We start from the raw sequence: 23,369 nt of genomic DNA, 5'->3' as shown, positions 1-23,369 counted from the left end.
TCTAATATTTCTGTACGTGCTCTGACTGTCTGCATGTCATGCTGTGTGCTCGGTGTCTCTGTCCACTCCGGCCGCAGACTCTCTGTCACGGTCTGAAAACGGCTGCTCTGCCCGCTTTGCCTGATTCATGTTGGATCAGTGTAAAATCTGCCCCCGGGGGCAGTTACTGAGAGCGTATCTAGGTGTCTGTCTGCCCCGCCTGGTGAAGGGTGAAAATGAGACCGGTAGGGACACTTCTGCTCGTGATTGGCAGCGCTCCACGAGTTCATAGCAGTGAAGTTACGTTTGACCAGATCTGGTATTGCTTGAGCTAGCACTTCATTTAGTGATTTGAACAGATCAGTGATATGGCTTGTTAAAATAGCTTCAGGTCTGAAAATATGGACTGTGAAATAATTCAACAAATCCACAAACCCTTAAAAGCCGGTTAACCCAAAAATAAAAAAATTTGTCATCATTTATTCACCTGACTTTCTTTCTTATTTCAAGTCTTTTGAAGTTATCCCATAGCTTTGTGTTAGAAAAAGACTAAAATTGAAGTTGTTATTCACTGGAAATCTATTAAATTAATCAGTTGATTCGTTTCAGAAACTGTTCTGAATGATTCGTTCACAAAAAGAATAGATCTGGTTCTGTATCATTTTTGATATGCAAATTTCTAAGACAAAATTATCAACAGGATCTAAACTTTGCTGAAAAACCTGTTGTGTGATTGGTAGTTTATACTTTTTTAGCAAGTAAAAGGCCTTTTAATATAATTCTAATCATATTAATTATTAATAATATTAATTAATATTAATAATTATTATATTATAATTATAATCAGAATTTCATACTTTCTTACTTTTTGGCCATACAAATATCAGCAGATGCACCAAATTGTATATTTTTGCTCAGTTTGGGCCTCTGAATAAAATTGGAGGTGTTTTTTTTTTCTTCTACTTCCTTGAGTATGAGTTTCATATTCTCACTATGTAATATATGAGCCATAAAAGCCTGATTTATTAAATATGATACAAAACATAAATTCTAACTTTTTTTGTTGTCTAAATGTTTATTGAACAGCCATTTAAAAAGACTATTATTATTTTATATGTCAGGCTTTACAGGGTTAAACTCACTGATTCCATTTGCAGTGGAAGATTATCAGTGAATAATAATAATAATAAATTCAGTCCCACACAAAGCAATCGTTTGACTTGGAATATAGAAACTAAGTCATGCACAACTTTTATGATTCTTTGCCTCCTTTTTGAAACCTTTGTCCAAATTCATTGTAATTGCATGAAATAGAGCAGCTTGAACATTCTTAAAAATATCTTCTTTTGTGTTCAACTGAAGAATTAAAATCATACAGGTTTGAAACGACACGAGGGTGAAGAAACGCTAAAAGAATTTCCGTTTTTGACTAAACTAGGCTTTTAAGTAGCAGACTTTGCAGACCAGACCAGATCTAACTGAACTGAGCCCAGACACCGCTGGTGAGCCACTTTCCCTCATCCCCAGAACCCGACACCACTGGCCCATTGATTTTCCTCTGTGTCCTACTCATGGCTGACCCCGCAGAGGAGGAAATGTTTTGTTTGATACTTAAGTGTGAGGAGAACTGTTGCGAGCCTGCCAAGTCTCATTAGTCAACGGCCTTGCTCTGCTTTTCCTGCCACGAGAACCAGGGAGAAAGAAAATGTTTGTGCTGCCCGAGACATTCGAGTGATGGGGAGATTCCAATCGCACTCATCTTGATCAAAGTTAATTGGCTGTTAAATATTTCCGTATGTTTGGCTACACTAAATTGTGCACACTGTACTTTGTATAAAGTACAAAGTACTTTATACCCCCCCCCCCCCAGTAAGGGGGCTTAAATGTGGCTTTTTCACAACATCTGTCCTGTATTTTGATTTCGTTTCATGTGTTTAAACCGCTTGTGTATGATTCGGCTGTCGAGGCATCTTGTAAAATTATTGGATTGCGCAATGCGCAGTTTTTCCTTTCTGCTCTATCTCAGCAACGGAATTATTACATTTCGTTTTGACACTTTAAAGCTAAGGACGTTTCTCTTAAAACGACAATTGCATGCAATAGCAGAAAACTTCACTTTCTCTACTTTAAACCGTAACAGAATCTTTTCTTTGAACTAAACGGGGTGTTCAGAAAGACAGACCAAAATTATGGGAGAATTTCAAGCTGTAAATACCACAACAGATATGTATTTGAGACCTTGAAGAAATGCACATGCTCGGTCTAATGTAGTCAAAGCCATAAAGGGATTTCCCTCTGGCTTTGCACATACAAATGCCTTATGGTGATTGGTGATTGTCAACTGTGTAACTTACACAAATGTGTAAAGGACAGCCGGCACTGTCCAGAAATACACCATCAGCCTCTCAGCATTTGCTTTGTGCCTCAAATCACTGTTTAGTGTTTAAATCCACATGGATACATTTTCTCGTGGTCACATCCTGTCTGATTAAAATGTCAGGGTGTGTTGGTAATGTGTGGGGTCATGTTGCATTGTGTTGTGTTAAATTATTCTGTGCAGTCAATAGGTTGTGTTATTTGTTCACTGTTCCGCCTGCTTTCTTGCACTTGTGTGTGATTGGAGTTTGATATATTCTGATAATTGTATGAATGTTGATATAGAGGAAGGTAATGAAAAGGAAAAGCCATGTCGTATTGGTCATAAGGGATCTACTTCACACACACACACACATATACACACACACACACACACACACACCCACTACTGTGACCTAGCAGACACTTAAACACATAGAGGTCTTTGGAAAAAGAGACACTCTGTCTTGTTTTTTTGGCTCACTTAATTATTTATATTGTACAATGACAGAATATATTTCATGCTTGTCAGCAATATGATCCTTGTATTGATTGCAGTATATTGATTCAAATTTCTTCATGAGAGAGGAAGATTTTAGTGGTTATTTTCAGGAACTGCACGTTTCATATTAAGAGAGTGTGCAGAATGTCCGGTAAAATTTTTATGAATAATTTTATTGAACGGTTAATTAGAAATGTGTGTTTCTGAAAAAAATAGATTGGTAACACACTTTACAATAAGGTTCCATTAATTAATGTTAGTTAATGTATTAACTAACATGAACGAATAACGAGCAATAAATTTTTTTACAGTATTTATTCATCTTTGTTAATGTTTGGTAATGAAAATACATACATTCACTGTTAGTTCATGTTAATTCACAGTGCATTAACTAATGTTAACAAGCACAACATTTGATTTTAATAATGCATTAATAAATGTTGAAATTAACAGTAAGATTAATAAATGCTGTTCATTTTTACTAGTTCATGCTAACTAAAGTAGTTGACTAATGTTAACTGATGAACCTTATTGTAAAGTGTTACCAATATATTTGTATGTTTAAAATATATTTATCTTAAAAATTGCTGTGCCCTTTTTAATATTAGATTTTTTTTTAAAGGGTATTTATTTAAAAAAAAAAAAAAATCATCCATATATACTTGTCATATCTATTTACATGTAGGATTAAGTACGCTACTAAAGTTTAGATTTTTAAAATGTTTTTGAATAATATGCTCACCAAGCCTAAATGATTTATTTGATTTTTTAAAAATACAGTAAAACCGTAATATAGTGAAATATTATTATAATTTAAATTAACTATTTTTTATATATTTTAAAATATAATTTATTTCTGTGATGGCAAAGCTGAATTTTCAGCATCATTACTCCAGTCTTCAGTGTCACATGATCCTTCAAAAATCATTTGAATATGCTGATCTGCTGCTAAAGAAAAAATTCTTATTATTATCAATGTTAAAATCAGTTGTCCTGCTTAATATTTCTGTAGAAACCCTGATACTTTTTTCCCAGGATTTTTTGATGAAAATAAAGTTCAAAAGAACAGCATTTATTTGAAATAGCAATCTTATGTAACATTATAAATGTATTTACTGCCCCTTTTGATTAGTTTAATGTGTCCTTGATAATTAAGTAATAATTTCTTTCAAAAAAGAAATCATACTGATTTCAAACTTTGGAATAGTATTGTATGTGCATAAATCATTTCTAATTATTTCAGTTTTGCCTTGGAAATATTCACAATTAAATTTGAAACTGAAATAAGCCAATTAATAATCCTTTCCTTCATTTAAATATTTAGTTGTTTTTAGGAGAGATCAGGGCACAAGAAATAGCATTTTTACAAATCACACATTTAATATGAGCACAGAACGCACAGAGTTTTAGTTGGCATGGTTCTCTTTGGTTATTCCACAACTGGTTCTACCATAATTCTTGTATGTGATTACCCCAGCTTGTGTGATATGCTGTGTGCAGTACCTGAGTGTGAGGATGTGTTGGGGATGAAAGCATTCTTGTGTGTTGGGTGAGAGGTGGAGAGCGGGTTGGTGTGTGGGAATGTGTGTCTCTGGAGGCCCGGCCGTGCTCCCTCTCAGCGGGGAAGGGCCACGGCTCGCCGGGAGAGAAAACAACACAGAGCCGTCTGCGGGACAGAGTTCTCCTCCCTGGCTTTGCCGAGGTGGGAACGGTTTCAATTATTCCCGGCTGTACCTCCGCCGATGCATACCTGAGGCCAACTCTGTGACACTGCAAACGGGACGTTTTAGCACCTCCAGGATGGAGGGGCTTCGCTTATCAGTTTACAACTGGGATTGCATAGAGGTGTGACTTTTTTTTCTTTCTTTTAAATGTTTAGAATTGCATTTTTGGTGACATCTTATGACTTTAAAACAATTTAACAACACAGCGTTTTAGTCTAACATCTTTGCAGTGCAATTCACCTATCTAAGTTTTCAGTTTTCCTCTCGGTTATTTAGGTAGATAGCTTTGTTATTTAATATACAGTATTTCTGGCCAATACCACAAGCAAATGTTCCATCAAAATTCCTCGAGCTCCTTGGACCAAACCAAAATAGAGGAGTGACTCTTTTGAAAGTGAAATAAGTCATTATCATAACTTTCCCTGCGCGTGTTGTGTCTTCTCCTGACTCTGGATTTAATGTGTTTTTACGTCTAGACACAGGTAGTGTCTTTTGGCTGTCAGGGCTTCAGAGGTCCCCAGGCAGGGGCCCTGATGTGTTTTGGAATGACTAAAAAGAGAACGGAGAGCTTTTAAAGTATGCCTGTCTATCTTCTCTCAGCATCGGCCCCTCTCTTACCCAGCAGCCCACAGTAATGGGGCCTAAAAGCAATAAGGGTTGTGCATCTGTGGAAAATGTAGTGTTACAAACAATGTGGTGACAGATGATCGTTTTGAAGCCGATTGCTCATCATTAAGCCTAAATACAGAGTTTTTTGGATTGAAGCAACATTGTGTTTTAAATTAAGATCCTCAGTTTAGACAATATGTGAAAAATTGATTAGATATGCTGATATAATACCGTTAATAAGAGTAGGTTTTTGCTTTTCTTCCTATTTGGACGGACTTTTGTTTTAACTGGCGTCACACCTATAAGGTAGAATTGCAGTGGAACATTTGGCTTGTGTACGTGTGTGTTGATGTACCAGACCGTGTTTGACCAAATTTGAACCGTATTTTCCATTATCTTCTCTCCATCAGGCTCGCTTTACTTGTGTTGAGTTTACGTAAAGATCTGGGGCCGGATTCACGAAATATACTTAAGAATGAAATTCTTCTTAACTGCTAGTTAAGAATGTCTAGTACTGAAAACATTTCTTAAGAATGTTCTCATCTTTTTTCTTAAAATTGTTCTGAAGACAAAACTTGAATACCTGAAAAATCATTATAAATAACGGTGCGCCAATGAATGCAACAGAGCACTCAATCTTGAGATAGGCTCTTTGACAGGAAATATTTAAAGTACATGGTGCATTAAAAACATGTTTCCAAATTTTGAACTCCCCCCAAGCAAGTTGAGATAAAAATAGTGGGTGCGATTATGATTGTAGGCGTGACAAAAAAAAGAAAAGAAAAAAAAAGATTTACATTGATCAGCAAGATTTCGGCAAGAACCACCATACAATCAGATGGCACCAAAGCCTGTAATTGTCTTCTTAAGAAAGAAAAAAAAATCTTAACAAAATATTAAGAATTTCTTAGATTTGCACTTTTTACAAACATCTTAGAATGTATCATAATAATTTTCTTTCTTACGAAGATTTTCATTAAATTTGGCCTCTGCTCTTTTCCGTCTTCATATGCCAGAGTGCGAAAAGCCTCGGTTTTAGGAAGGCCACGCTTCCAGAGAGCTTTGTTTTACTCGGCTGTTTGAATTCCATGACTGTTCAAGCACAAACTGTGGATTGGAATGAAGTGGGTCTGAAGAACTCTCTTTGTTCTCCATATCCTGTGTCCGACCCACAGGTAAGCCGCACCCTCCCTCTTTCCCCTCTACCTCTCTCACCCTTTGCGTGGGTCAACTGTGGTGGGAAAGTGAAGGGGGGGCAAACACTGGGGTCATCAACCTCCCTCACAGACGGGGAGATGACAGACCCTGCCAATGGAGTGGCAGCATTGAGAACCTGCGAACCATGGATTGGGCTTTTTCACATGGACTTAGCTTGTAGGCTTGGAGGAATGTTGTGATGATGGCTGTAATCACTCACACTGTGCCTTTGTTACCTGGGACGCTCACCTGTTTGGGGAGCTGGTTCCTTCTCCAGACTGAGCTTTAGTGGAGTTTAGGGTCTGGCCCAAAGGCACGGCCAGGGATGAAAGCCCTCTTACCTCCTGAGCTGAGACGCAGAGAGAAGGGAAAAAAGAGAAACGGAGGTAGCCAGGGAGAGTAATGCAATACGGATGTTTCCAGCTCGGGACGAGAGGGAAAGTGAGGTTTGTAGTTTTAAATAATCATTTTCTTTTTTGACATTCTGCAGCAGTCGCTTCTGTGCAGTCGGCAGCAAAGCCCTTCCTCTGGCCAACAGGAAGAATCAGCCAGTCCGGCCTGATTGCTTAATGACAGATGCCAGCCGAACAAAGGAGGCTCTGATAGCTCGCATAAATGAAAAGGTTTTTCTAGGCCTGGATAGTCAGAGGAGGAACTGAAAGGAAAATGAGAGAGAGTGAATGGAAATAGAGAAGAGCTGATTTCAAGGTGTTTCTTTTGTAGTTTGTTAGGCTTCTCTTGCAGTTTCCCACAGTTTTTGCCCACACATTTACACATTTATTTCTTTTACCAGGACCTTCAGATAGTTTAGGGAATGAGAAGGGATCAAAAAATTGATGAATTTAACAGAGACAACGTGTTTGTGTAAGACGTAATTATGTATGGATTGCAGAGGAGGATCTTTACACAGCCTACAGTAGGAACATCTGGTGTTAGTTAGGAGTGATTGTAGGTTTATAAGAAAAGACAGACCTATTTACACTGGATCACACTCACACAGTTTTTCCTATATATTAATTTATTCATGAACACATAACAAATATATAAATATATAATTAAAAAATGTAAATAAAAATCTATCATTTTTAAGACTTTTTGGTGCATAATGCCATGGTTGTATCACAATGCGAAAATCATTAAAAAAAAAAAAAAAGAATACGATTGTTGCATAATCTTTTATTATTTTTTATGGGAAATTGTATAAAAAATAAAATATTATTTTTTTCTGCTTCACTGCTTATTAATATTTGAAAGCAAAATTACTAAAATCATTAAAATAATGAGATATGAGATTGTTGCATGTTATTTTACAATTATTTTTAGGATTTTTTTTTTTTTAACTGTGTCGCTACCAATTAATATATATTTATTTATTATTTTTTTTTATTTTATATTATCTTTTTTCTATGATAAAAATATTTAAATATGTATTTATTACTTGAGGGTTACACTATACTAAATGTACACATTAAATGTGACCCTGGACCACAAAACCAGTCGTAAGTCGCTGGGGTATATTTGTAGCAATAGCCAAAAAAACATTGTATGGGTCAAAATTATCGATTTTTCTTTTATGCCAGAAATCATTAGGATATTAAGTAAAGATCGTGTTCCATGAAGATATTTTGTAAATTTCCTACCGTAAATATATCAAAACGTAATTTTTGATTAGTAATATGCATTGCTAAGAACTTCATTTGGACAACTTTAAAGGCGATTTTCTCAGTATGTTGATTTTTTTGCACCCTCAGTTTCCAGATTTTCAAATAGTTGTATCTATCCTAACAAACCATACATCAATGGAATGCTTATTTATTCAGCTTTCAGATTATATATAAATTTCAATTTCAAAAAATTGACCCTTATGACTGGTTTTGTGGTCCAGGGTCATAAATGTAAACTTTTCTTGAAAATGCTATAAAAGTTCAAAACCATATAAAAAACAACCTGAATACCTGAATTTTTGAACTCTCTCATTTATCATTGACCCCATTATCTAAATAGAATTTTTAGCACCAGCCGTCGTGCTATACTTCATACAATATTTACAGTATCTCATCCTTTCAACATAACACCTTCTTGAAGATACCTTCAGCCACCCTTGAAGATCAACCACATGCTGTACTTAACCACTTAAAGCTGGCCCATCCTCGGTTATTAGGCTTAACGGTGTTTACGAGTGCTTAAGAAGCTGCCTTAATGAGTCTCATGAGTTACTGTAAGACATTAGGACTGAGCAGCTCCATTAGGGTCCTGGTGCAGCTACCAGAGTGGCAGTCAAGTGGTTTATGTGGGCTCCAGCTGTGTACAGTAATTGCTAGAGGTTGTGCATTCTTTCTCTGCACTCACTTTCATCCCGGAGGTCTGGAAGCCCACAACACGACTCTTAATTGTGTGTCGTAATAACCAGCGAATTAAAAGGCAATGTAAACATGTGGTGATTCCGTCAAAGGGAGATGGTAACGTGTTAAGAGACTTAGGCAGCTGCACACACTCAAACGGCGGTGGTACTTCTGGAATGTGCTTTTGCTTTTGCTTTATAATTTGGATTTTTTTATCGATCAAATGGTTGGAAATATTTAGAATACTCCATGTTTTATTTATCTGAAATGGCGCATTTGTCATCATAGCCGTTAATGCTCAGGATTTAACGTTGTGATGGGGGGCCCAGTTTTCTGTAATGATTTTGGCCTGTCCAAAAGTCCTCTTTGAAAAACAAATTGGTACTTCAGAAGTATTACAGATCCGTTGCTGACTATCTAGAAACAGATTACACAAATAGCTTGAGGTGTTCCTGATCCGCGGCTGCAATTGGCAGTCCATCTTTTGGCCCCGCAACACTCAAAGTTCTCCATGTGAGGTCACCCCAGCTCCCCCCACACAAACGGCCCTGCCTCCAGCCCCCCTCCCCCTTATCTGAGCCTGTGGAGCCCTGGAGAGGAGGAGCAGGGCACCGGGTCAAAGTCTTTTCCTCTTTGGATCTCGAGGCTTGCTGGGAGAGTCTTGGCGAGAGAATGGCTGCATTAGAGCAGGGGTTGGGGGTCAAGATTTTAATTCTGTTAAAGAACAGCTGGTTTGAGTTTCTCTTCACGTTGCTCTCCCCTCCCTCTCCCCACAAATCCAGAGAGATGAAAAATTTGTTCAGAGGGGAACCGGTAAAATAAAAAAGGTTTACGGTCTAAAGCGCTTACCCCTACCCTTCTGTAGCATTAGACAGGAATGCAATAACGTCAGCATTTGGCCAGGTTCAGACTGAATTAAAACAAGGAAGTGCTTTTTGTATTTTTGTGCCTTAGCAGCTTGTTGAAACTTAATTAAAAGGCTTAAAGTACTGGAAAGGAAATTCAAAAGAATGGCTAAAAGGAAATACCCCCTTCTAAAATTCAACTACCGAGTAAATTGTTAGATTAAACTTGAAATATGAATGGAGGTTTAACAGAACAACTGGCAATTTCAACCCATTTTCTTTTTACTTCATTGGATGGGGTTTAATTTATAATTATAAGTATACATATATTCATTTATTTTTTTCCATTTTTGTATATGTGTATATTTTGTATATTTATAATTAGAATTTTTATCATTTTATACAGAGAGAATTTTTATAAGTTTATACAGAGAGGTTTAATTCCTAATTATAATTAATATGATTGTATTTAATCATAGATAGATAGATAGATAGATAGATAGACTGTTTATACATTTATATAATGTGGTTTAATTCATAATTATAGATAAATATTTATTTATTTATTTAAAAAATGTACAAATATACTTTGATCTATATGTGTATATATGTTTTGATTTTCTTGTTAATATTTAATATAAATATTTTTTTTTTATTTTTTTTATTTTGGGCGGAATGCATTTTTTAGTTTTTTTTTTTAATATTATTATTTTATTTACAAATGTATTTATTTATTCATCTATTTATTTTCTTGCAGATGATTTTTGGAACACACAAGCCGCCAACTCTGTCATTCCATGTGATTTTTGTTTGATTTGAATGCTCATGCCCAGCTCACTAACATCTAGGGCTCTTGTGAGGGGAGGGGGGAGAGGACGACTATAAATGGAAAACTAATAACAGATTTTCAGTCTGCTTTCTCCAAAAAGCTGGCCTCAGGCTGTGTTGGTGTGTGGCTCGGCAGCAATCAGAGGTCATAATTTCATTGGCGGTTAGCATCAGGTTCAATTTTTCTAGTACGTTACATTTACCAGAAAGTCTGGTTTGTGTTACTGTGTACACTGGATGAATCAGCTCTGAGCTGTAGAATCATTCAGCCTCTCCAAGAAGTGGAGACCCTGAAGGAGGCACAGACACTCTCATTATCCCACAGCTATCTCTTTGTTCAGGCAGCGGACTTTGGACAAGCAGACCTAACACAGAGAGGCCGTTTCTACCTTCCCGGAGTCTACCGATCCCGTCCCAATTGACTTTATGTACCAGCAGATGTGTATATCAAGAGATCCCCCTAGTGGTAGTGGCCAAATGAGTCGGACCCCCAGTCCCCCGATGATGGTGTTTATTTTTATTAAGATTTAGCAGGTGGGGGGTTAGAGGCTGGAAGTGGTTGAGGGTTGATTTGAGCTTTCGGGAGAGAGCTCAGGCTTCAATTGGGAATTCCACAGTTATTGACATTATTCACTTCATGGATTCAAGCGGCCAAATCGTAACCAATTTTGCACATAAAAAAAAACATTAATCAAATTGGTATATTTTAATTTCAACCAACTCACCATGTCCATCCTTTGCTTTTGCTTGTTTCCAGGAGTGCGATCAGGTCCACATCGACGACGTGTCGTCGGACGACAACGGGCAAGATCTAAGGTAAAGTTAGCACCATGCTAGCCCTTTCACAGTTCACTATGACTAAAGTCGAGCTCAAAAGCCATTCTCTCTCTCTCCTCTCTGTTCAGTACATATAATTTTAGCACAGACGGATTCCACGCTGCTGCCACTAGTGCCAACCTGTGTCTGGCCACTGGCGTACGAGGAGGTGTGGACTGGATGAGAAAGCTCGCCTTCCGCTACAGACGAGTAAAAGAAATTTACACCACCTATAAAAATAACGTCGGAGGTAATCCCCCAATAAACTGCTTTGCTAAAATTGCTGGGGAAGAGGGGTGGTGTGTCAACAAAAGCACTCATAAGTTTCTCAAATAATCCCTTATGCAGAAACCACTTGGTCTGGGTAAATTTCGAAATTTCTCAAAGTATTCGCGGGACGGTCCAACTCAAACAATGTTTCTGTTCATTTCAGGTCTGCTTGGCCCAGCCAAAAGGGAAGCCTGGTTGCAATTGCGAGCAGAAATTGAAGCCCTGACCGACTCCTGGTTAACACTGGCACTGAAAGCACTAACATTAATCCACTCAAGGTAGGCCTTAGCACGAGCGAATTATATAGAGCCCATCTCTGATACACATAAATTAGTGAGAGGCATGAATACTGGTTTGCTTTATGTCCCAATACCTCAAAGAACACTTACACTCTGTATTATACAGCATTTTAAGAGGACAACAAGTAAAGATCCATTTATCATAGGGCGTTTTGGATGACAAATGGCATGCCTGGATAGCCTTGTCCTCCCTTGTGCACTTTAACTTGACATACTTTGCCATTCAATTACAGATCAAACTGTGTGAACATCTTAGTGACCACAACACAGCTCATACCTGCCCTCGCCAAGGTCCTCCTGTATGGACTGGGAGTAGTATTTCCAATTGAAAACATTTATAGCGCCACGAAAATAGGTAAGTGCGAGCTCAGTATTAACTACCTGTGTGTATGAATGGACTCTATTGGAGTGTGGCCGTAATTACTGCGATATTACGTGTAAACAGCGCGAGACACATGGCATGTGATTGGGTTAGGCTACAGAAGTGGCGGACACACGAGAGGGTTGATGTTCAGGAAGAGGTCTAATCAGGCTGGGATTATTTTCTTGGAGCTCAGGCTGAACTGGGCCTCTCCTTTTCAGGTCTACATATGAAACCACTTCAGGAAATTTATGTCATTCCACTTTGACATTTTTTTTCTTCTTTTCGGCCTCTCCGCTTTTTCGAATGCAAAATAAACACCAACCTTTACTTTCATACTTTTGTTCGCGCAAAGCTCAGCGCCTCCCTCGCTCACATTTGCATGGGAGGTTGATTTAACTTGTTAAACTCCATTTGTCCCACGTTCTGAGAGGAATAAGGCACACTTAATGCTTTTCAGGCTACTTTTATCTGAGCATCGATCTCATCGTATCTCCAAGCCAAGGCAAAGTGTTTACACTGCGTAATTTTGTGTAACTTATTGTGTATTTAAAGAGCCCCTCTCTGGGCCTGGATCTTGGATGTGGCTTCCTTGCTTTCCGCAGCAACCTAAACCTGCTTCTCCTCTCCCCAGGAAAAGAGAGCTGCTTCGAGAGAGTTATCCAGAGGTTCGGGAGGAAAGTTGTTTATGTGGTGGTAGGGGACGGCGTGGAGGAGGAGACAGGGTCGAAAAAGGTATGAAGACGCCTAGAACTCTATAGCACTTTCCCTTCAAACCTTTAATTTCTTCAGGCCATTCCCTGAAAATGTCATTGGACCAGCGAGAGATTTATTCTCGCATTGTAATCAGCTCATTTCCCCTGACAGCTTGAATGTAAAGGGAGGCAAGATGACATAATTACATGTCCCTGCATGTGACTGCCGTTTCACCTTGTGTAATGCTAGACAAGTCCTCTCAGGCATTTTAGAGGGGCCGGTTCATAAATATAATATGCGTTTAAGGCGCTTAAATCATTGTTAGATAAGTCGAGGATATTCAGAAGAACATTAGGACCATCAGAGGAGTGTTGTTTTCCTGTCTCTTGTTGTTCAACCCAGAAGATTTATGTTACCTGCCGCCTGTGTATTCAGAACATCTGCCAAGTTTTCCAAAGCTATAAGCCACAAAACTTGAAATTATTCATTGTGTAATTAATTATCAAAGCAGCTTGTTGTTCAGACAGGCTACAAACAGACGAAAATGTGTTGGTGTGATTATTATATCGTGCCATGTGATTTGTTCCATGTTGTCAGTTAATCATGCAAGGAATGTGAACGTATAAGTTTTACATGTCAGTCCCCATTTCCTCCGAGATAAAGTGTTTAGACGGAGTGCAGGGGAGTTTAATAAGTCCTTGGCACTTAAGAAACCCAGCTTGATATAAAATGCCACAGTTTTGTCAGGGTGACTTTGTATGAAACCACCAAAGCAAAGTTATACCTTTGTATACTTTCGTTTTTTCCATCGTATCCCAGAAACAATTCCCTCTAGTTAATAACTTGACCGAGGCAAAAGGAGATACCATCTCTGGCTTTTAAAGTTAAAAGCAAAGACAATTTACAAAACAAAAGAAAAGAGTCTTTTAAGGGTCAGTGCAAGCTTCTCTAAGCGGAACATATGCCTGAGAGAGGCTATACCTTTGATAAGACTCAGTAATGGTTTGTGTGTGGACGACTCTGAGCTGACAAGCTTCTTTCATTCTGGCAGAATCATATTTCCCTGTGGCCTCTCCCAGGAACAATGCCTCATTTGCAAAGTTGTGTTCGGATAAGTTTGTGCAGAGGTGCTGTATATGTATAGTGTATTTAATAGTTATTTCCCACCGGGCCTTACTTTTTTCTAAGGTGTAGTAAAACATTTTGCTATGTTTTGTAATGGGGCCTTTGTTGTTTTTTATATTTGAAATATTTTTTATTATTTTTTACCAACAATATTAAAAGATTCCGTGTTGACACATGGCCGCAATTCGTCTTAACCCTAAACCTTTTTCAAAGTGGAGGAGAGTGAATTTATGGCGCTGCAGCTGCTGGCCCTGGTTACTGTGAATTGGCTTTTTTTCCGAAGCCATCAAAATGTTTTACAGCCCTGTCTACGCGGGGGACTCGGCAAGGGTTCACACCTGTGACAAAAACTGAGCTACCGATGCCTTTGGAACTCAGCAGGACTCCGATCCCACTGCAACTTGGTGTAATGTTTTGTCTCTTTATGTCTCAAGCGATGGTACAAAGACAGTGGGGCACAACCCCTTCGCTTTCCTCGTTTCGCCAGACCTGTTGCCCTGGATGTCCTACGCTTCTTATTTATAAACTTCGAGAGACTTTGTGGAGCGGCACTGGCCCCAAAAAAAGAAACTTGTGCCTTTTCGCATTACAACGTACTTTGATTCCACTACACCAAGAAGTTTAAGGAGGAAAAAAAAGGATTTTCTAAGTAATTTAAGGAAAAAAAAATTAACGAAACATTATTTACATTGCAGAGACAATCGTGTACATACATTTTTTTGTGTGTGTGTGTAAATTTGTAATCACTGGACTATTCCTTCCTATATTAATTAAGGTACATGCTTTGGAAAGCCGTTTCATGGAAGTACGTACGTAAAGGCGTTGGCGCAGTAGCTCGTGCAAAGCCTGAAAGTGTTGATGTGTTCAAGGTTTCATTCAATAAATAAATGTAGATAAGGATTTTTGTGTGTGTGTGTGTGTGTGTGTGTGTGATAATTGTTTTGTCATGACCAAAAGCATGGATGTCAAGTGTCAATAATTTCGTATTTTTCTTCAGTGATGTTTTGTTTCCTCCTTTGTACGCTTTGCTCCTCAAAGGTGGTGAGAACTTGTGAGTCCATGTGGAGACTTACTCTCTTTCAGTCAGGATTTCATAGCGAATTCAATCCCAATGGTAGCTCAAACTCCAAGGAAGAACATAAGCAGCATAATAAGAATAATAATCTTCTGAATGTCAAGCTTCAAACTGAGTGTAAATGTCTGTATCCCCAGTACGATCTCCTGCCCGAGCTGGACATTGAACCTCAGCGTCCGCGACAGGCATTTAAGCTTAAATAGGTTTTATTATCTTTTGTACCGGCGCTAAAGCAGAAAGTCTTGTACAGCAAGTGTAATTTTGTATGAAGTAGTCTTTTTATTTTGATTGTGTCCACTTGGAAATCGCTGTAGTTGGATTTTCATGATGTATATTGGTAGTTCTAAGGTAACTGTGGACTGGAAACTCTAGCTCTTAGACTTTAAGAAAGAAAGCCACTACTCACTCACACCTACACACACACACACTCACAATGGAGTTGCGAACATGTGCTATTGACTGTGAATTTCCCCAGCTAACTCAATCTGTTTTTAATTTTCCCTCCCGGCACATGATGATGTTCGGCTCCTGCAGGTGAGGTCGTCTTCTCTGGCCTAGTTTTTCTCACCACATTTACAATTTCACCCCTCTTATAGCGAATTCAATCCCAATGGTAGCTCAAACTCTAAGGAAGAACATAAGCAGCATAATAAGAATAATAATCTTCTGAATGTCAAGCTTCAAACTGAGTGTAAATGTCTGTATCCCCAGTACGATCTCCTGCCCGAGCTGGACATTGAACCTCAGCGTCCGCGACAGGCATTTAAGCTTAAATAGGTTTTATTATCTTTTGTACCGGCGCTAAAGCAGAAAGTCTTGTACAGCAAGTGTAATTTTGTATGAAGTAGTCTTTTTATTTTGATTGTGTCCACTGTAGTTGGATTTTCATGATGCATATTGGTAGTTCTAAGGTAACTGTGGACTGGAAACTCTAGCTCTTAGACTTTAAAAAAGAAAGCCACTACTCACTCGCACCTACACACACACACACACACACACACACACACACACTCACTCTCACAATGGAGTTGAGAACATACATGTGCTATCGACTGTGAATTTCCCCAGCTAACTCGATCTGTTTTTCATTTTCCCTCCCGGCACATGATAATGTTCTGTTGGGCTCCTGCAGGTGAGGTCGTCTTCTCTGGCCTAGTTTTTCTCACCACATTTACAATTTCACCCCTCTTATTGCATCGCCTGCCACCCCCCATACCGGGGAATCACATTTTGCTGCTAGATCACGGTAACATTAGATGTTTTCTAGATTTAACACACTTTTTTTTTTTTAAATAAATGATGCAATCATAATGCAAACTGGAAATAATTTACAATATGTGGGCCTCATTGTGAAACAGTTTGTTGTGTCTGCAAAAAGATGTGTACAGATGTTTTTGACATTTATTATTTGATTGTGTTTAAATTAATAAAAACTGATTTGTGAACTGTTACACACATTTTTGCAAGTGATTGAAATGGTGGCTCTGCAATCTTCTGCCATGGAGTTTGTATTTATTGACTGTTTGCTCCTGCGATCAAATGCCTCCAAAATGAAGTGTTTCGGAATAGCGGTTTTCTGCAAATGATGAATGTCCAGAGATCATTATATTAACATTTTACATATACACACGCAGAGAAGGACACTTTATAAAAGTCCCATTTTATGGGATGGGAATGTAGATTTTGTGTGGTCTCTTCGTTTCTTCTCGTCGTTTGGTGGTCTGCAATTCAGCATTTCTCCCTCTGACAGATTCTCAGACAACACGTCATGTATGGCACTTTTGTTTAAAACATCATAACTGATGTAATGCCATATAAAGCTCCATGTCCCTCTCATCTCTGTGCAAAGCAACTGTTAAAACAATATGTGGGATTTCAAAGTGTACATTCAAAATCAGTGTGTTCAGTTCATTTTAAGGGACCTGCTTCCACACAATGTGATCTATAGACAATGTCTAAAATTCTCATAAATTACCAGAAAAATGTCCTTTTGTTATGATGAGTCTGATCATAGCTTTGATTTTCTGCTTCAGCCAGAATTTCTGAATTCAGATGAGGGGAATTAGCCGTAATCATGCTACATAGGCACCGCAGATTTGTCAGTCGGGCGGTTTGTGTTATTCTTGGGGATAGTTGAAGGTGAAACCCTCACCTAATTGTGATTTTTCTTTGCAGCACAGCCAAATGCTTCCAATAACAGCTCCTCTCCACAAATGTTTCCCTGTGTTTTTCGAAAAAACACACCGCTTGGCCACTTGCAGTTGGGAGTTGAGTTGATTTATATAACACATGAAAAATATTTATGAGGCTGATTTTATGAGGTGGCCAAAATGAAGATGTAACGAGAGACTGGCAGAGGAATAGTCCTATCCTGCAAGTGCTCAGAAGAATAAAGCATTCATGGAATCTTATTTTACACGGTTCTGTTCTTCAATATTGAAGTCAATTATGTTTTCAGATGGCATCTAAGTGATATGCCAGGGGACTTGAAGGCTGGCAGGAACAGCAGATAGGGCTGTTATCCTTTGGAATGCAAAGAAAAGAAAAAAATTCCCACTACTCAGCAACTGAAAGCCAAAATACTGTCAGAGGCTCATTTACCACATTGGGACAGAATGGGTTTTGTTCTCTTTGATATACAATAGGGCCCAAAAGACCCCAAGAGACCACAATGAAAAAAAAAAAAAGATTTTAACCTCCACATAAACAATAGTAGCATTTTTAATGCAAAACACAAAACATAACATGTTTGGGTTATATATATATGTGACCCTGGACCAGAAAACCAGTCTTAAGTCGCTTGGGTATATTTTTAGCTTTTGTTGTTTTATTCACATAGATTAGATTATTTACCATTTATGTATTACATTCTATGTGTTTCAGTCACCCCTAAAAAAATTGTTTAAAAAAAATCACTTTATACTTCTATTCCAGTAATGCCTTGACAAACAGCACTAGAGTGATTTACTGCCTTAGCCCAGACACCGATTTCATGCAGATTCATACAGAAAGAGCCACTCCTGGTGTATCGAAAGTGAACTAATATTGTATTACATACCTATCAAACATTAAAAACTCGTTCCGCATGAGTTATTTTACAACCAGAGGGTCTATTAAAAGGCCCTTGTTCCCCACAGATGCGGTAGCTAATGTGTTTCAAGCTGAGGGAGTTCACTCTGTCTTTACACTGCTGACAAGACAGAGAGCGAGAGGCTCTAATAAAGGACTTGAAATTCATATTCCTCCCACTTTACTCCAACAGTAACATTATGAATCTACATAAGTCAGTGGTGCCTGTCATTTTACTGCCATCGTCTTTAATTATGATGTTTGCCTCTGGGAGAAGAAAAACATATTTGAAGTTATTGTTGCCTCTTTTCATGGTGGGTTTTAGACAGGCCGATTTACTGCTCAGAGTAAAGACTTACTTAAATTCTCCCGGGGAGTGAATGACCTGCCATTACAGCTGTAGGTATCGCTGCTATACTGGGCCTTTTGGTTCGTATGGTTTTGTTTTGTTTTGTTTTGTTTTTTCATGAGGGGTGAAAAAGGTGAGATAGTTACAGATCCAAGAACTTTTATATAAGATAATTTAATAATTTAAAGGTGTACACTGCAAAAAATGCTTTTCTAGCTTAGATTTTTTGTCTTGTTTCCAGCTAAAATATCTAAAAATTCTTAAATCAAGAAGGATTTTCTAGACCAGTAAAAACTATTGTCTTGTTTTCAGAAAAAGTCAAGTCAAAATTAAGTGAGTTTTTGCTTGAAACAAGCAAAATAATCTGCCAATGTGGTAAGCAAAATAATCTTATTTCAAACAGAAAACATACAAACAAATATACAAAAAATCCTAATACAAAAAAATCTAAGCTAGAAAAGCATTTTTTGCAGTGTACTCAGTTTCACTGGCTCTTATTCATTTATCATTACAAAAGCTTGATTAAAGGAATATGAGGCTAAAGTGAAAGATATTGAATTATCCCAATGCTTCTCCTTTTGACCTACCTGAGCTCTTATTTATGCACATCTTCCACATGTCTAGAACTCTCTGCTCACTTATGTGGGTTTACCATAAGCAGCCACTTCTTGTATAAAGTTTATTTAGGTACAGGTTTTATTACAGAGGTGGGGGTGTGTGTTTTCTAGATGTGGGCATTACAGAAGGTCATGTGATGTGGTCACAACCTGATTAGACGACTTTTATTATATTTATTTTGAGAACTTACCTAACACCTAAAACAATGCTGTGTGCTGGGCTTAATGTGCTCATTATATGTCAGTACATGGTGATATTTTTACCAGCTGAAAACTCACCAAGAGCTTATAAAATGTGTAAAGGAGTCACAACAGCACCAGGAATTCCTCCGTTCGAGATCTGCTGTAAGGAGACGGCAATTCCGATAGCCGTAACAAACTGTAATGGGCAACATAGCTATTATGATGAGAAGAACCAGGTATGCTAGAGCATTTTGTCCTTTTTAGAGTCACATCTTCTGATATCACATCCTGTTTTTGGTTTGTTTAGATGTCTTTGGTCCGTGTTACGTTCATCAGCCGAACCACACCAGAGTTCATTTGGAAGAGGACAGAGACCACTTAAAAGTTGGGTCTCAGTCCGCTTGTTTGGTGCGAACCAAGGTTTAGACGGCAGCGTTCACACTTATTTAAATTAACCACACAAACGGGAACAATCGCACCAGAGTTTGTTTTATTCAAACCAAACCTGCCAAGTGTAAACATGCCCTTTTGCAACAGCAGCCTATGATGCCTACAGAAGAAGCTCACTAGGTTTTGGAACAGAGCAAGTATCATGAAGAGGTCATTCCATTTTTACGCCAAACCGAGTGTTCAGATGCCTTGCCTTTAACTCCTGTTTACAGTCTATGAGGACCTTGGCTCCAATCAATTAATCAATCACATTATACCACATAGATTTTTTTGAGTTATGTGCAATTGATGAAATCGTCCTTGTTAAAGTGTCTCTCCACTTGGCTCAATGAACGTATCTTTGATTTATTAAAAATTCTAAGAGGATGTTCTTCATTGCGACACCAAAGCAGTGCCTTGTGAGACGTGTCCTCCAAACCCTCCGTTGTGTAAACATCGCAGCCTATCACAGGGGCCGGTGCTGGTTTTATAGCAGCAGAGGGTTGGCCCTAGTCATTAAGCTGGGAGTTGTTAGTCATATTTGCGAGAGAGCTCAACATTGGCTTTCTGTTCTCTCGTTCGTAACCTCCACCTGCACTTGTGGTCAAACTGCATGCTCAGTGCTCTTTTGTAGGCCCACCAAGCAGTGAGTGGCAGTGAGTTATATGGACGGCTCAGGGCTCGTTTTGGTAGTGCAGTGCCAATGACTCTGGCTTCCTCTGCTTTGAGATGTGAGCTTCTGCATCTCCCGGGACTTAATTTGGCCAGTGAGCTGCGCTCAGACCTCCCGGTCTGGTGTTAATTGGTCAGACTTTCTCCCGTTATGGCTCGGATTCGCTCCAAGCCCTTTCTCGGCTGGCCCGCGTTCCAACCTCTCTGTGAGTTTAATAAACTTTATGTCGTCCGGTTAATAAAACAGCATTGTGTCCCGCCTTGGCTTGTTTTTCCTCAATAAGTCATGGGATTTTTCTGCTCTCACTCACCCTCTCCCTTTCTCTCTTTCTCTCTCCACGGGCGATTTCAGAAAAATGCATCGGAGGCTAAAATACTCGGCGTGTGAAGTGAATCATGGATCTTTTACTCTCTCTATAAAAATGTATCTCCTCCTACTGCCTGATTCTTCTATTGTGTCATGCTCATTGGGTCCCACAGTAAAGCATTATAGTAAGTCAACTTTACTTTCGTAAAACACTTCCTTTTCTTCTTGGACTCCAGTGAAAAGGGAGGGTACTTTTCTTTCTCTTCTGCCTGAGTTTGTTGAATGATGTTTGAGTGGTGCTGACTCTTTTATACTGGTGAATGTGGACTGATGTCATTGAAAGGCAGATGACAGATACACCACACTTACTCTGGCCTCAGCTGAGATAATGTGCTCTTCAAGGGGTCAGTGATGGTTTTCTATGTCCTGTACACTTCTGCGAGTTTATATACCTTTTATAAATCTTATGTTTTTTTTTTGTTTTGTTTTTTTAAATAACAGGTTTTTTAAAAAGTACTACCCTGATGAATCTATAAGATGTTTACATATATTCCACAAGGCATAATAATAATGGAATTTGCATGAATTTCCCTGTTCAAAAGTTTACAAACCCTTGTTTGTTAATATCCTGGGTTGTCTCCTAATAAAATTTCTGTTCCTGTTTGTTTCCCAGCATGCTTTGCTCATTTGAGTTCTTCTCCACAATGACTATATGATGTTGGGATCCATCTTTGGCTCTCATGGTGATTGAAGAATGCATACACAACTGTCACAAAAGGCTGGAAACCAACAAGATTAAGAAATAAGGTATGTAAACTTTTGAACATAACATAACTTTTGTAATAAACCTAAGTTGTTTTGTGTAATATACTTTGTGTAGTCTATGTTTTATGGCTTTTTGCATGACTGGTTTGAAATATAAAATGCAATATATTTTAATGATGTATATATTATATACATAATTAAACACTAAGAAAACACATTTGTGATTTATATTTTTAAACTCTTTAAACACTGTATTTGTAAATACTGTATATAACTTGTTTTCAGGATGAATTGAAATATAATTTTATTTATTTATTTATTTGTTTGTTTGTTTATTATTTTGGTATTCTTTAGCTATTCTTGCCTCTTTAATAAGCTAAAAATCAACTATGATGTCAGTGTACCCACAATGTGTTTATTTTCACTGCATTCTTTCTTTCTTTCTTTCTTTTCAAAAAAAAAAAAAAAAAAAGCAAATCACTCATTTCGAACAGGAAAAAAATATTTTATTTCCTCTGTGACTCCCGTCGGCTGGGGGATTACAAAGGCTTTAAACCGGCGGATGAAGGAAAGCAAAGTGGTAAGTGACATTTCTGGTCTGGGAATATGGCAATCAGCAGTGTGGAGGGCTGCCAAGTCCCGGGCCAGGCCTGAAAATGCTAAAAAGGCTCTGGGAGAGTGTAAACAAACACGGTGTTGTGAAGGTGGGGGAGGGATTCTTGGGGGACAGATCTGTTAGCCATCAGCGAGTCCTTTTCATCTGACCGCTGCTCCTCCGCTAAGCTGAAGGAAGGCTTTGTATACCTGCGTACAGACAGGAGCTAAGCATTCAGAGAGCAGGAAACCACAGCCTTTCCCCCCACCTTCATCCCTCCATCCCTAAGGCCCTACAACAGAGAGTGCATACAGTATGGCATTCTGCACCAGCGGCCCCTGCCCGCCACTTAGCCAGCCCTAGGCCACAGGAAGCTGGCAGAGTCACTGCCGGGTCAGGGTTCGCTTGGGACAAGGGCACACAATGACAAAAAGCAAATCACTCATTTCGAACAGGAAAAAAATATTTTATTTCCTCTGTGACTCCCGTCGGCTGGGGGATTACAAAGGCTTTAAACCGGCGGATGAAGGAAAGCAAAGTGGTAAGTGACATTTCTGGTCTGGGAATATGGCAATCAGCAGTGTGGAGGGCTGCCAAGTCCCGGGCCAGGCCTGAAAATGCTAAAAAGGCTCTGGGAGAGTGTAAACAAACACGGTGTTGTGAAGGTGGGGGAGGGATTCTTGGGGGACAGATCTGTTAGCCATCAGCGAGTCCTTTTCATCTGACCGCTGCTCCTCCGCTAAGCTGAAGGAAGGCTTTGTATACCTGCGTACAGACAGGAGCTAAGCATTCAGAGAGCAGGAAACCACAGCCTTTCCCCCCACCTTCATCCCTCCATCCCTAAGGCCCTACAACAGAGAGTGCATACAGTATGGCATTCTGCACCAGCGGCCCCTGCCCACCACTTAGCCAGCCCTAGGCCACAGGAAGCTGGCAGAGTCACTGCCGGGTCAGGATTCGCTTGGGACAAGGGCACACAATGACTCGCTCATACATATTTAATCACAGACAGGTTAGAGAGCGCCCAGACGTATTTTATAATTTAGTACAATTAGCGAGAAGGCTTTAAGTTAGTAATGACTTCCTTTACATCACTCTGGCCTCCAACCCTGCCTGCTTCAATTCAACAACAGACACAAACTAATCAATTCAAGTGCTATACAAAGATATAAAAAGTGAATACGTTCAATATCAAACTCGAAGATCATTTGACTAGTAACATTATACGCATCTATTAATTTCACCGAAATATCTAGCGTTAAAATGCGCCAGCATTATTGTCTAATGAGTCCAGGATGAGCGCTATAATCCCTCTGGGTAACACAGGGACCATCCATTGTCCTTGTTCAATAATTCATAC

General features: G+C 38.8%; 1 protein-coding gene across 1 annotated transcript in view; it reads left to right on the top strand.

Moving 5' to 3' along the window:
- The window catches only part of LOC107724417 (eyes absent homolog 1-like), a 43,843-nt gene extending 29,293 nt beyond the window's left edge, over positions 1–14,550 (top strand). Inside the window, exons 12-17 of the mRNA XM_016533343.1 lie at positions 11,139–11,197; positions 11,287–11,447; positions 11,631–11,745; positions 12,000–12,121; positions 12,762–12,862; positions 14,383–14,550. Of these exons, the coding sequence (XP_016388829.1) occupies positions 11,139–11,197; positions 11,287–11,447; positions 11,631–11,745; positions 12,000–12,121; positions 12,762–12,862; positions 14,383–14,550 (726 nt within the window). The remainder of the gene's footprint in view (positions 1–11,138; positions 11,198–11,286; positions 11,448–11,630; positions 11,746–11,999; positions 12,122–12,761; positions 12,863–14,382) is intronic.
- The last annotated feature ends 8,819 nt before the right edge of the window (positions 14,551–23,369 follow it).

This window comes from Sinocyclocheilus rhinocerous, unplaced genomic scaffold (assembly GCF_001515625.1).
Source record: "Sinocyclocheilus rhinocerous isolate Xijiao unplaced genomic scaffold, SAMN03320098_v1.1 scaffold1176, whole genome shotgun sequence".
Lineage (NCBI taxonomy): Eukaryota > Metazoa > Chordata > Actinopteri > Cypriniformes > Cyprinidae > Sinocyclocheilus > Sinocyclocheilus rhinocerous.
The sequence above is the reverse complement of the archived record's forward strand: the minus strand, read 5'-3'. Positions and strand labels throughout refer to the sequence as shown.